General features: G+C 37.4%; 1 protein-coding gene across 4 annotated transcripts in view; it reads left to right on the forward strand.

Annotated features, from left to right (window-relative positions):
• The window catches only part of FRS2 (fibroblast growth factor receptor substrate 2), a 67,872-nt gene extending 56,314 nt beyond the window's left edge, over nt 1-11,558 (forward strand). For all 4 annotated transcript variants that reach the window (XM_077338782.1, XM_077338784.1, XM_077338783.1 and 1 more), the window contains 3 exons: nt 16-174; nt 1,909-2,072; nt 2,444-11,558. In XM_077338782.1, the coding sequence (XP_077194897.1) occupies nt 16-174; nt 1,909-2,072; nt 2,444-3,433 (1,313 nt within the window). In that variant the 3' untranslated portion in view covers nt 3,434-11,558. The remainder of the gene's footprint in view (nt 1-15; nt 175-1,908; nt 2,073-2,443) is intronic.
• Nucleotides 11,559-13,948: the final 2,390 nt, after the last annotated feature.

Genomic DNA, 13,948 nt, shown 5'->3' on the forward strand with positions numbered 1-13,948 from the left:
AATCTGTTGTTATAGGAATATTTGCATTCAAGTGTGCCCGTGCTGAAGAATTATTTAATATGTTGCAAGAGATCATGCAGAATAACAGCATAAATGTGGTAGAAGAGCCAGTAGTAGAAAGGAACCAACATCAAACAGAGATGGAAGTTCCACGAACTCCCCGAACACCTACCAGTAAGAGGTTTTTTTTTCCTCCTGTGTATGGGATGTGGACATAAATTCAGGTTACCAGGTTTAATCATACTAAAGTCACAATAAGATCTTACCTCATTTTTATTTATTAAAGTCCTATACCGCCCTCATGGGAACCAGCTCAGCTTTCAGCATTAATATTTCATGTCAGTTCTCACATATGTGGTCAAGACTCAGATTTACATAGGAGACAAGCTAGAGGTATGACATCCCAGATAGATGAAAAGAATAAAAATGAAAGCTCCCCCGCACCCTGCAACCAATCTCCCAGATTTTAAGAAAAACTGAAAAATACTGACATGATTTAAGGTATTATTATTATCTGTAATTTGATATCTGCCTGATATCCATTCTCTGGGATAAATACTTTGAAATGGGCTGCCTGTTGGCTCTAAATTCTTAAGATTTTATAGAAAGGACTGTAATCAAATAAGTAAATTTCACATAACAGTCCCATTTCCTTCACCATAGTTGCAAAATAAGGTGTGGACAAAAAAATTATATGCAACTTCACTGCTCTGGCATGAGTTCTCTAGGTATTGTCATCCTGCTGTCATTGTTCTTAAGTCTGATCAGTTCTAATCAGGATTTGAGCTTGTTGTTAGTGTCAACATTCTAACTGTTTACCCTGGCTACTACTAATTGTCATCAAGGTGCTTTCCTGATGGAGATTAAGGGTAGTGGGATAAGGCAGTTTGCACTGGAGGAGATGGTTTGGGTTTGGGAGAGGGGGCATCTGATCTTGCAGAGCTGCTCTCAGTCCTTTAAAAGAGCCAAAAATGTTGCATGTGCAGAAGCCCAAATGTTTTGTTGTTGTTGTTACTAGCATTTTCAAAAATAATATACCAGTCATTCTCAAAGTCATCCTTTGTATTTCATATTGTATTTCATATTACTCCATAATTGCTGCTCAATATGAAATACTAGTGAATTTATATGTTGAAACATACTTCTAAAAAGACCGGATTTATGGTGATCAAGGAATCCTTGTCTTTTCAAGTCTGGTTCAGAAGGCTTGTTCATTGGTGGCTGTGCCAATTTCCCTTGATTTTTTAAGGAGATCATAGTGGACACAGGAAGTGAGAGGAATGTAAAAAGTAATTTGGGGGTGAAAATGACTTTGAGGAGATACATTCCTTTTCTAAGATTTTATGTTAGGCTAACCTCTCCTTTAAAAAAAGAGGGACAGTCTGTTGCTTTGTTTATAAATTTATTTACTCTGCTTTTTATGTAAATTATCCTGAGCACTATTATTGGAATATGTCAAAACAGTATCATCATCCATTATAAATGGCAACAATTTGGTGCAATATTGGACAGCCATACTAAATAAACATTGATTATTCATGGTAACAGTATGACACAGCCTTCATCTTGATCTGGTGAAGAAGAAAGTACCTTCCAGGATATAAATATTCTGTGGCTTTTTTATTTTCATTACGTTCTCTGGGGGTTGGATCCTATGATTCCCAGATGTCAAGGAGCTTTCTTGTGCTACACTGCACTTAGAAGGAAGCTATATTCTCCAATCCTGCATCCCTGGAAGCAGTATACTTATTTAAATATATTTATTATGGTAATGATGTACTAGTTTAATTTTTGTCCTCCTTTAATTTACCATCAATACCTAGAATTACTTAATGTTGAATATATATATTTTCCAAAGAAAAACAGCATTTAATGTCAGCAGGATAACTGGGTTTTCTCTCCATTCAGCACCTGGGTTGAGTAGCCAGAGTTTACCTAATGGGTATCCAAGGTATCCCTCCTATGGAGATGCTTCATCCCATCCCTCCAGCAGACACCCCTCTGTAGGAAGTGCACGTCTTCCTTCAGTAGGTGAAGAATCAACACATCCTTTGCTTATAGCAGAAGAGCAGGTGAGAAATGTTGATTTTTCATTTCATCTTTCCTTTTTAATCTGATTCTTAGGTACGTGGCCAGTGATACCATGACATACATTTATACGTTTATTTTTATATATATATATATATATATATATATATATATACACACACACACACACACACACACACACACACGCACATATACTCTCTCTCTCCTCTCTCTATCTCTCTGGCGGAAGTGATAAGAAAATAGTTTCTTGTGGAAACATACATACATGTCACGCCATGTACTGTTTTAGAGCACAGAAAAACTATGTGATGATTAGCCATGAGCTGTAAACAGAATGGCAAATCATATGGAGCCAAGTGCTACTACAGCTGACACTTTAATCTGTCCTTTGCAGGTCCATACATATGTGAATACAACTGGTGTACAGGAGGAAAGAAAAAACAAGCCAGGTGTGCGTACCCCTCTGGAACGAAGGGTTTCTAATACAGAATCAAGCAAGGCAAAAGAAGAAGAAAATTGTTTGGAGGACAGAGATGCTCAGGTTGTACTGGAACCTGAAGGAGTCAAATTTATTTTGGGCCCAACACCAGTACAGAGGCAATTAATGGAAAAAGAAAAACTGGAATCAAGTGGGAACAATGCACATGCTATTGGAAACAGTACTGAAATGAGTGGGAGCAGCACTCAAGCTAGTGGGAGTAGTAACAGTGAATGGGACACTGGATATGACAGTGATGAACGCAAAGAAGCTTCTTCTGGTAATAAACTAGCATATGAAAATGTCAGTAGATTGTCTATACCTAATGCTCCAGGGCTCAGGAGAGGTCGTCTGATATCATCCAGTACCTCTGATTCACAGAATATCAACAATTCAGCTCAAAGGAGAACTGCATTGCTGAATTATGAAAATTTGCCATCTTTGCCTCCAGTTTGGGAAGCCCATAAGCTAAGTAAAGAGGATGATGACAGTTTAGGACCAAAGACCCCTTCTCTGAATGGCTACCACAATAACTTAGATCCCATGCATAATTATGTCAATACAGAGAACGTAACAGTGCCATCAAGTGCTCACAAAGTAGAATATGCAAGACGGCGAGACTGTACCCCTACGGTCTTTAATTTTGATATTAGGCGACCAAATTCAGAACACAGGCAGCTCAACTACATACAGGTGGATCTGGAAGGTGGCAGTGACTCTGACAACCCTCAGACCCCCAAAACCCCTACCACTCCTCTTCCACAGACTCCAACTAGGCGCACAGAGCTGTATGCTGTGATAGACATTGAAAGAACAGCTGCTATGTCAAGCTTGCAGAAAGCACTGCCTCGAGACGACGGTACTTCTCGGAAAACTAGACATAACAGTACTGACTTGCCTATGTGAGCCTGGAATGCATTAGTTAAATTGTTTGCACCTTTGTGAAGTTTTTTTAATGAATGAGTGCTCCATTTTGATTTTTAATTATCACCTTTCATAGATGCAGTAGACTTTTTTCTGAATATTTAATGTGCTTGTTTAATGAAAGGGAATTTAAGGTAGAGTATTAACACTGCTTCATTTTACATTTGTAGTAACAGCTTTTGGGCAGCATTGCCATCTTTTATAGTCGCTATTTTATTGACTGAAAGTTGGAGTAACATGCCAATTTTGACAAACTGGCCATGTGCCTGAAGCCCCCAAGGGCATGACCTTTTTATGCCTCCTGAAACTTGCATAATTAGCAGATCACTATAGTCTTTCATAGCTTATGTCCATAGACTCACATCTTCCAATTGAACCATGTGGCATAAATGAGAAATTCTCTGGTCTGCTTAATTGAATAAAACAGGTACACATTCCTCTATCCAGAAGACTTGGACTGAATTACCAGAACTTATTTGATAGAACTTAGTTAATAAGAAAGAATTGACAGGAACTGTCATTCTCTAAAGCCCTCCATAGAGCTTGTCACAATACAGAAGAGTGCAACTCTATATAAATCCAAGTTGTAAATGTAAACATTTAATACTGTATATGGTGCCTAGTGGCTTGAGAAAAACTGATGAAATCAGCAACATTTTACACATACAAGGATCATTTAGCAGTTTTAAACAGTTGACCAGATGCACTTTAAAGCCACCCATAATAAATGAGGCAAGTAGTATATGAGGAACAAATTTTGTTGTAGTTTGCATTTCAGAAAGAGTCTATTCTACAATTTTGTTTCTTTTATCGATAAAGTTGAAATTAACAGTGATCAACATGTAGCAGGTATTCCATTTCGTGGAAAATGGGATATATCTTAATTGTACTTTTGGCAAGTTGACGTGGCAGGCCCAAAAGAGTATATACTGTGCTAAAGGGCTAGAAGTTCCTTAGCCAGAATCCAAAGGCCCACAAGCAATGTTCTGCATGTACAATGGGTGTTCTCTGTTTCCTACCCCTTTCTGCCACTCAAAGTTACTCCTGAGGATCAATATAACCTCCCAGAGCCGCCCAGGATATAGTGCACAGGATGCCATAACCTTGCTTGATACTGAGTGTGTTCAGCAGATGGGTGGGAAATCTTCAGAGTCCTATATATACAACCTTGAGTTTCAGGATGGAAGAAAGATGGGATATAAATGTAATCAGGATAAAATTCCTTGCAAATGGAAGAAAAAAACAAGCAATCCCTTGGCCAATTCCTACACATACATAAGGGGAAAATCTGTTCTTGCCTTGATCCCAGCCCATGTTGTTCCCATTACACATTTTAGCCCTCTTGAGAAAAGAACTTGTCACTATTGACATTAGAGACATCACAGCAGTATTCCGTTTCATCAGAAATTGAAATCAGTCTTGTCCCACTACAGATTTTCAAGTGGCAGCTTCAAGTTTTTCTGTACAGTTGTACAGATATTCAGAAGAGATTTGTGATGTAGTTCAGTTACCTTGTATCTATAGTGAGATTCTTTCAATTTTAGTTTTCCTCTCCTCACTTTTCATTTGTGTGTCTGTGCAGTGCTTAAATTGCAACTTTAATTTTGTATATAGTCTTTGTTTAAAATATTTTATGCATTTTATCTTGTTCAAATTCCCCATCGCCATGGAAAAACCTTTTGAGGATCTGTTGGTAATACTGTCACTAACAGAACGACCTTTTTATTGCCTGCATAAGAAAAGGTTATCGGTTGAGGTTAAGAAGTGCTGTGGCACCTTTCGAAGATAACTGGTATGAACTTTCATGCCTTGGTTTCTTCCAGAGGCAAACAGTTACAGATGATGGTCAGTTTGAAAGCTGGATTTGAATACATCATGTGGTGGACTGATGCATATTCTATAAATAATTGTGCTCTTGGGTTTTGTGAGACAGAAATCCTGGTCTGCTTCCATCTACGTTGGCACATCTGTGCAGGATGTCAGTAAAATTCTTTGCAATGCTGCCATAATGTTCTCCTTTGTGATGTTGAACTGCTAGTCGTATATCCCATCTCAAGCATCATGTTTGAGGGCACAGCAAGTCTTGGGACACATACAATACACAAAATCCCTATCCTTAATGATCTCTAAAATCCCTGAAAGCAGTATTTTTGTGTGGCTACTGATGGATATTCTCAATATCTGCTGATTTTCCCTGGTGCTGTGTTAAAAATGCCTCTGCTTTATGTTAGAAAAGCATGTAGGGCTGCTGGCACAGCACAAGACTTCATACAACATAGGCAGCCTGAACCTTCAGTGTTGTAAACTGTTGGGACCCTGATTTGGATAGCCCAGGCTAGCGTGATCACAGAAGCTAAGCACTGTCAACCTTGGTTAGTATTTGCATGGGAGACCACTAAGGAAGGCCAAGGTTGCTAATATACTTATCCTTGAGTATAAATAAAATTGTGTGCAATAGAGCCCCTCCCCATTTTTTAAGCAAACTGTCTTCCTGTGACAGTTGAGCAAAAACAAAATTAGAGCGTTCTCTAGAAAAGCTGCTTTTCTGTTCAATTGCAAACTTCTGGCCTTCATTTCCATAATACTTTTAAAAGCGGTGTGCCACCTGAACTTGCTTCCTGATCGTATTATATGGAATGTGTTCAAATATATTGCTAGGTATAATCTTTTACAAGTAGACATAGTAAAAGGAATAGTCCATTGCCAAATATTGAGAGAACATCAAAACCCTGTATTTTTATCCATCTGTGGGGTAACTTGGATATTTTTTGAAAAGCTCTGATTTTCACTAAGAATACAAGGGACTGCTGACACTCAAAACCAACAGCAAACAAAATGTGTCTACAAAAGTCTCTTCACCTGTACTGTAGCAAACTGCCCTGACTGCCAATGTTTCATGCTGTTCAAGGCCAGGATAAGTAAATGGATATTGCACATGTATATGGGCTAGATAGAAGGAAGTAGCTACCATTTTATTTTGTTACACTAATCTTCTAATTCATTAGATTCCCCCAGAAAATGTCTTGTCTTTGCTTCTTACAAATGTGAACACCACCTGTTTGCATGTATGTTGGAAAGAGATTAGGGCAGTTCCTTCTTTTCTGATTTGTGATCAGCTAAAGATGATTTCAGAGCTTTGCTGTCTTTTCAGTAGACTCAGATTGTTTGTCTAATTAGCTGCTATGAAATTACAAGATGTACATTTTATTGGAGACTCATCAAAGTGTTGAGAAGAGGCTCATAATCTGCAGATCTGGAGCTCCTTTTACTTTGTATTAATATTTGCATTGGACTTGCAGGCGTGCTTAGCAGGAAAGCACGGAATACTTTGGGGGGAAATAACCAGCATCTAGAATAACTTCCCACAAAATCTCGTGAAAAAATGGCAAAAATTGTTCATCCATGTGATGTCCTGAAGGAATGCATGCAGATACTCTGGTGCCTTTCTATTATAACTCTAATGGTCAATGAACATTTATCTCATTATTATTATTATATAAGGTAAAATATGTGTGCTAATACTAGCTGATTTGAGGTCTTAAAATTTTGTCGGTATTAAAAAAAAACAGAGCATAAGAGAGCTACCCCATTCACAAGAATAAAACCTTACTGGGCTTAATAACAGGGATAGGCTATGCTATTTTGGAAAATCATAGATATCATCCTCAGGACTGTATTATAGGTCACCCCAAATCATATTATGCCTTGCAAACATATCTGCATTTTATCTTACCTTGGAAGTCCCCCCCCCCCCCGAAGAAAACTGGAATTTAGGCAAATAGTGGCAGAATGGAAAGGGGGCCAAAGTACACACACAAAGCTGCCATCATAGTTACTACTGTCTATTCAGACTGGCCTCCAGGGCCTCAGGCAGAAGTTTGTTCACATGACGGGAGATGCCAGAGATTGAACCTGAGACTTTCTGCATGCCAAGCACTAAGCAGTAGCCTCTTCCAAAAATGAAATGAAGCTCTGCTGGCTACTGGAATCCTGTCCTCAATTTCAGGAAGTCCAACAGATCCCCATCCTTGCTTCAGAAATTTATTGGGTTCTCAGCTTCTCTACTGAATGATACACAACCCTTTACTATCCACCACCCAGGTATGTGTGGCTGCAGGCGGGAGAAGTACCTTGTTGACTTGAATAACCTCAACAATTCAATTTAATAACATCTTATCCAAATAATAATATGAGTGAAGATTATAGTATTTGCTGTTCTAATTCCACATTGGAACAGTGTTGATTTATAACAGCTGCAGGCAGGAAATAAATTGTCACATCAAATGCAGAGGCTAAATTGGAGTAATATGGTAGTATCAAGGCTTGCCAACCTCTGGTGGGTCCTTGAGACCTCCTGGAATTAAAATCTATAGTGATCAGTTCCCCTGAAGTAAATGGCTGCTTTGGAGGGTGAACTCCAAGGTGATATACTCTGCCCTCCACAAGCTCCACCTCAAATCACGAGGGATTTTCCAAACCAGAATAAGCAACCCTATTATCATCACTGGAAGACAGATTGCCTTGGAACAAACTAATACAAAAGCTTTGTCTGCTGCACAATGTGCCAGTGATACTTATGCAGAGAAGGCAGCATAGTTGTCTTGCACAAAATCCCGCATTTGAAAAGGTGCAAGTGTTGGGTTATGGATTGAACCTTTTATATTGTCTCTGTTCATAGCCTCCTCTCCTCCTTCACTCTTTTTCTGCCTTTTCACTAATTTGCAAGGAATTTGCACTATTATGCCCATTCATATATACCCCTTAGATATTTTGGCTGCAAACAGCCAGGTTTTCAGCTTCTATTTTACAACTAATTTAAATAATTGATATTCCAAGATCAAAGCTATCACATATGTCTGTTACTCCTCTCTTCCCCTTATTTTTCTCCCATTATAATTACAGAACTTTTAAACATTGTGCCAAAGGTAGAAAGTGTATGACTGAAAGAGCATAAATTCCAAGCGAGAGCATACACATATACAGGAAACTGATCAAAATTTATTTCTGGGCCAGAAAGGAAAGATGAAATGTTTTTAAAAAATGGCTTGGTGCAGATAAAGTCTAAAGAGTTCAGGCTGCATGCAGTTTATGATGCTGACAGTATGGATATGAGTAGTTTGGACTGGTACTGTTGCTTCTACTGTACTATGGATTGTTTTTCTAATTGGTATGTCTTTATGTACAAACTGGTAATGGTAAAAGACTAAACCTAAGGAGTATTACAATAAAATCAGAGTCCAGTAGCACCTTTAAGACCAACAAAGATTTAGACTATGATCTTCTTACATGATAGGGAATATATATATACATCCCTGTCATGTAAGAAGGTCATAGTCTGACGAAGGGTGCTTGCACTCGAAAGCTCACGCCTTGATTAAATCTTTGTTGGTCTTAAAGGTGCTACTGGACTCTGATTTTACTGTGCTACTTCAGACCAACACGTCTACTCATTTGAATCTATCCCTAAGGAGTATTGTATGAGACATCATTCTGCAGTTGTCAGTTGTGAATTTTGATAGGGTTTTAGACTGACATTCTGTTTATCCAGGAAAGACTGTGAAACAGATACCCAACCCTTTAAATGTAAAACACAAAGTTTTCTTTTAAAAGCAAATTATGAAGCCCTGAATTATGGTTGCATACTTTGAATTAGCAATATCACTTCAATCTTGTAGTACTGTTATTTTCCATCATTAGAGCTAAGCAATATTTGTTTCTTCATAAATCATTAGTAACTTCAGTTCTGCATTACTTTCTTTGTGAATAGTAGCATAGTGAAAGCTCATAGTATAACTATATTAACATAAAAATCAGACACTGTACTTAAGCTCAATTTTTGTTAATTCTTTTGTCATGCTAGCATTCTTGAAAACAAAAGGAGAGCCGCGAGCTCCTGTACTTTCAATAACTTTTGTAGAAGTGAGGATTTTAGGTTCAGCTTTTCTCACCTGTCATTCTTGTCCCTTAAACTTGTTAATGGTGTAGGCATTCTGTTCTCCCTTGCAATTTGTGTGCTTCATATCCCACAGGGCCCAAGAAATCAAGGAAATTCTTACAGAAAATAATTATTAATATGGAGTTAAGGTTCCTGAGTTAAGGTTTCACAGTATATGTACAAGCAAGTTATAACTTCATTTTACATTATTTTTTCAGTCCTGCATCTCTTCTTTCTGACAGTACAGGCCAGCATTAACTAAGCCAGAACAGTGTGCAGAATGGCTCTGGCTGCAAATATTAAAAGGTCTTCATAGTTATTGCTCTAGAGGTATGGTCAAGATGATTTGTCAAATGCATTATTAGGCTGCTATCCTACTACACAGTTTATTCCATATTAACACAGTATTTTGTGTGGAAGTAGATTTAAATTTAATATAGCATTGGCATTATAGTTCAAACAATGTGTTTTTACTTTGAACAGTATATTTGCAAAGGGCATTTAAAGTGCTTATACTGTTTTCATGTTGGTAAAGTATATATTTCATAAAGTACATATTTTCTGGTATATCCTTTGCATTGTACCTTTTTCATATAAATATGAACATATGACTTGTCATTAGCAGTTGAATGGTTAGGCTTCTAGGCAGAGAGTAACTTTACTGTTCATAGAAAACCTAACACAAAAATACATCTTTCCCTGAAACCTACCACAGAAGAGTTTGCGTTGTAGGGCCAGATCTACAGCTTATGAAAGGCCTACATAGCATTCTAATTAAAGGATAAGTCGATCCTTGCTGGTCTGCTTGAAGTATCTTAAGGCTATAGGATGAACCGTGAGCAATATTAGGATGGCTTGATGACTTTTTAAATGTAAAATTAGCCGCAAACCAGGACTGGTACTGCCATTTTCTTTTGCACCTGTGAATAAAGAACTTGAGTCATTCACTTGCATCTGAGCTCCCTCCCTAAGGCAGAAAATTAAAGTCTTCCAATGCATGGCCTATACGTTCTGTTATCAGAGAAATATGAAATGTCTGTGTCAAACAAGGTGTGTGGTTAGCAGAATTCACAAATGATTATTTTAATTCTTTAATGGGCAGGATGAGATTACTGTCTGAATTTTATTTAGTGTGTTGATATTTTAAGGCATTTTCTCTGTGTAAAACAAATTTTAAAAATGGAGAGGATCCTTCACTCAGGAATTTCTATATACTTTGCTTTTGTCTTAATAATGGGTGTCAATAACCTTAACTCCCTGTTAATTTCCAATAATTTAAATAAAATGCATATATATGGTACTAATTCTGTATTTTCCCTGATATTTGCCAAACTTTGAATGCAGCAGTTGTCTTGGTTATAAGACATTAATAGCTACTGAATGTATAGGAAATGCTTCCATTTTACAAAAAGAAATAGTGTTTGTAACATATACCATGAATGATATAGTGTGTTCCAACCAGCAAGTATGGTGCCTTTCTTTTTTTAAAAGAAATTTTTAAGCATAACATTTCATTCCATTGTAACATCACCAACAGCCATGTCTTTTGAAACATTGTTTGCCTCTTTAACCACATTATGGTTCTGAAGTTATGGTACAACTGATCTCAAGTCTTAGCATGGAAACAGACAACAGTAGTCGAGTAATCACCAGTGTGCCACAAATGCATTTATGAAATGCATAAATATACATTTCTATAAAAGCCAAAATTGTATTTGTTCGTTACTTTGTCATTTGCATTGTAAAATACTGTAAAGTTGTTGTATGTCCTAATTTTGCATTATAAAAATGTTTTCATACATAAAGGCATCAATATAGCAACTTTGTATAAAGGTAGCTTTTTAGAGTTTATTTTATAAAAAAAAAGTCTGAAGAGTTGGGTATTACCATTGCCAAAATCTCTCTCACACAAAAACTCAAACTGTTTGAATTTCTCTTCCCCTAGTTGAACATTCCAAGCTTCCTTTTGAAACAAAATGATATTGTATTATGCATAGTATGTTTTTATTTTCAACAACCCTGTACTACCAATTAATTTTGGTTTGCATTTGCATTGAACTTACCAGATTTCCATTTTAAAATGTGTTCTGTAATACTGACATTGTCCCCTTACCAGTGCCAGCTTCATAAGAATTGTAGCATGGCAATAAAATATTGATTTTTACTATGTAAGCATGTGCAGTACTTCTTGGATGTCTGATTCAGGGTTTATGTCGTTTTGAGTTATTACAGTTAAACCAATTTAAACTTTTCTTTCATGCAACATACACAACACATTTTTATTGGCTGTCATGGCCTGGATGTTGAAGCTGGTTGATCAATTCCTCTGAATTATTTAAGTTTATTATGGATGTACATTGTTCTTTACTGAGTGTAGCAATCCCTTTCTCAGTTTGCAATTGCCATTTTGCCTTAATTTTTACTGCTATGTTTGAACAAATAATTTCTCTGTTAAAGCTGCCATCAAGAGCTCTTTGTGGATAGATTGTTAAGTAACCTGGTTACAGTATTTGTGGTTATTAATTGGCATTGTAAGCTGTTTTGAGTTCTCGTTGAGCAGAGAAAAGCAGGTGGATAGCATGCAAACAAATAAATAGTGGGCTGCCCAAGGAACGTAGAAGTATTATTGAATTTCTTATTTAGGACTACTGGCCCTTTAAATTTCCCCCCTTTTGGTTTTTCTGAATTGTAGTTCCAACCCAGCCATGGCATGAACTGTTGCCTGCTGTTTGTGGGAGCAAGAATTATTTACTATTTTTCACTTTGCAGGCATAGTGACCACTCATTTTAGGTTTTGATAATATTTTACCACTAGAAATAGTTTCATTCTGCTCAAGAAAAAAAAATGGTGTTAACTAGCTGAGTTTGACAAATACTTTCTTTTTGTATGGCATGTGCCTCCTACAACATTCTCCATTGCCTCTTACTTCTTGGGCTTACTTTCATATCTCCCAGTGGCGGCATCTGATGACATAGCTGTTAGTTGGGATGGAGTAAAAGCTGGAACAGCCTAAAACAGGCATTAAACAAAAAGAGTACCACAAAACAGTGGGATGCATTACAGACAGTTGAGAACAGTATTTTAGCACTGAAAAGGTGGTCATCCTGCACCTTTATTAACCCTTATACCAGGCCAAAAATCCTCCAGAACACATGGTACAGGCCAAGAAGGGCATTACACAAGTACAGTAAAAACCGATGGGATACATTGCAGACAGTTGAGAACAATATTTTTTTAGAAATAAAGATGTGGAACACTCACCCCTTTATTAACCCCTTCCAGACTAAAATGCCTCTAGAGCAGACTGGAACTGATGTTGAACAAATAACAGTACCTCAAAAAGCAGTGGGACATATTTAAGGCATGCCAGAATAGTATTTCAGAATGCCAAACACAGAAATATTATGCACATTAACCTGTTTGGGGCTAAAATAGCTCAAGAATACCCCAGCACAGGCTGGAATGAGTATTAAACAAACCATAGTACCTCAAAGCACTCCAGAATAGTATTTTGGAAATCAGAACACAGAAATATTGTGCACAGATTAACCCTTTTTCAGATCAAAATGCCTCCAGAATTGGGAGAAGTGGAGGAAGTATTCCATAGTTAAGTGGCTGCATTCCTACTTGAGCAGAGGTTTCCAAAGAGGTGCTGGGTAGTTGTTGCTCACAGATTCAGGAGTGGACAGAACAAACCTTGGGCCAACTAGACTGGTTTCAAATTCACAGTGCCAGTCTGTTCCAGGGTGTTACAATGGCCTGGTTAATAAAAGTGTTTTCATTGCTAAAATATTGTCCTTCATTGTCTGTAATGCATCCCAGAGTTTTTTGCAGTATTCTTATTTGTTTAATGTTTCTGCCTATTTCGGAGGCATTTTTGGCCTGAAACAGGTTAATAAAAATGTAAGAGTTCCACCTTTTCATTTCTAAAATATTGTCCTCAAATATCTGTAATGAATCCCATTGTTTTTTGTAGTTCTCTTATTTCGGGGTGTTCCAGAGTCAGTTTGACCCAGAACATGTTATAAAGGGGCTAGAGTTGCACTTCTTCATTTCTAAAATATTGTTTTCAAGTGTCTATAATGCATCCCACTGGATTTTGTGATACTCTTTTTTGTTTAATGCCCATTCTGGCCTGGGTTTTTGGCCTGGCATTAATAAAGGTGCAGGATTTCCACCTTTTCATTTCTAAAATATTGACCTTAAGTATCTGTAATGAATCCCGTTGGGGGGTATTTTTGCAGTTCTCTTGATTATTTAATGCCCGTTCCAGGGTGTTCCGGAGTCATTTTGACTCAGAACATGGTATAAATGGGTTAGGTTAGAGTTGCACTTCTTCATTTCTAAAATATCGTTTTCAAGTGTCTGTAATGCATCCCCTTTTTTTGGTGGTATTTTTATTTGTTTAATGTCTGTTCTGTCCCGTTCCGGCTTTTACCCTGTTAGTCTAAAATGGCATATGGAACTGCAGCTGGAGATTTGGGGAGGGAGTGCAACAGGAACGTGTAGCTTTATAGTGAATCTTCCAAATGTGCCATTTTCTTCCACAGGCACTACCATG

This window comes from Paroedura picta, chromosome 5, assembly GCF_049243985.1.
Source record: "Paroedura picta isolate Pp20150507F chromosome 5, Ppicta_v3.0, whole genome shotgun sequence".
Lineage (NCBI taxonomy): Eukaryota > Metazoa > Chordata > Lepidosauria > Squamata > Gekkonidae > Paroedura > Paroedura picta.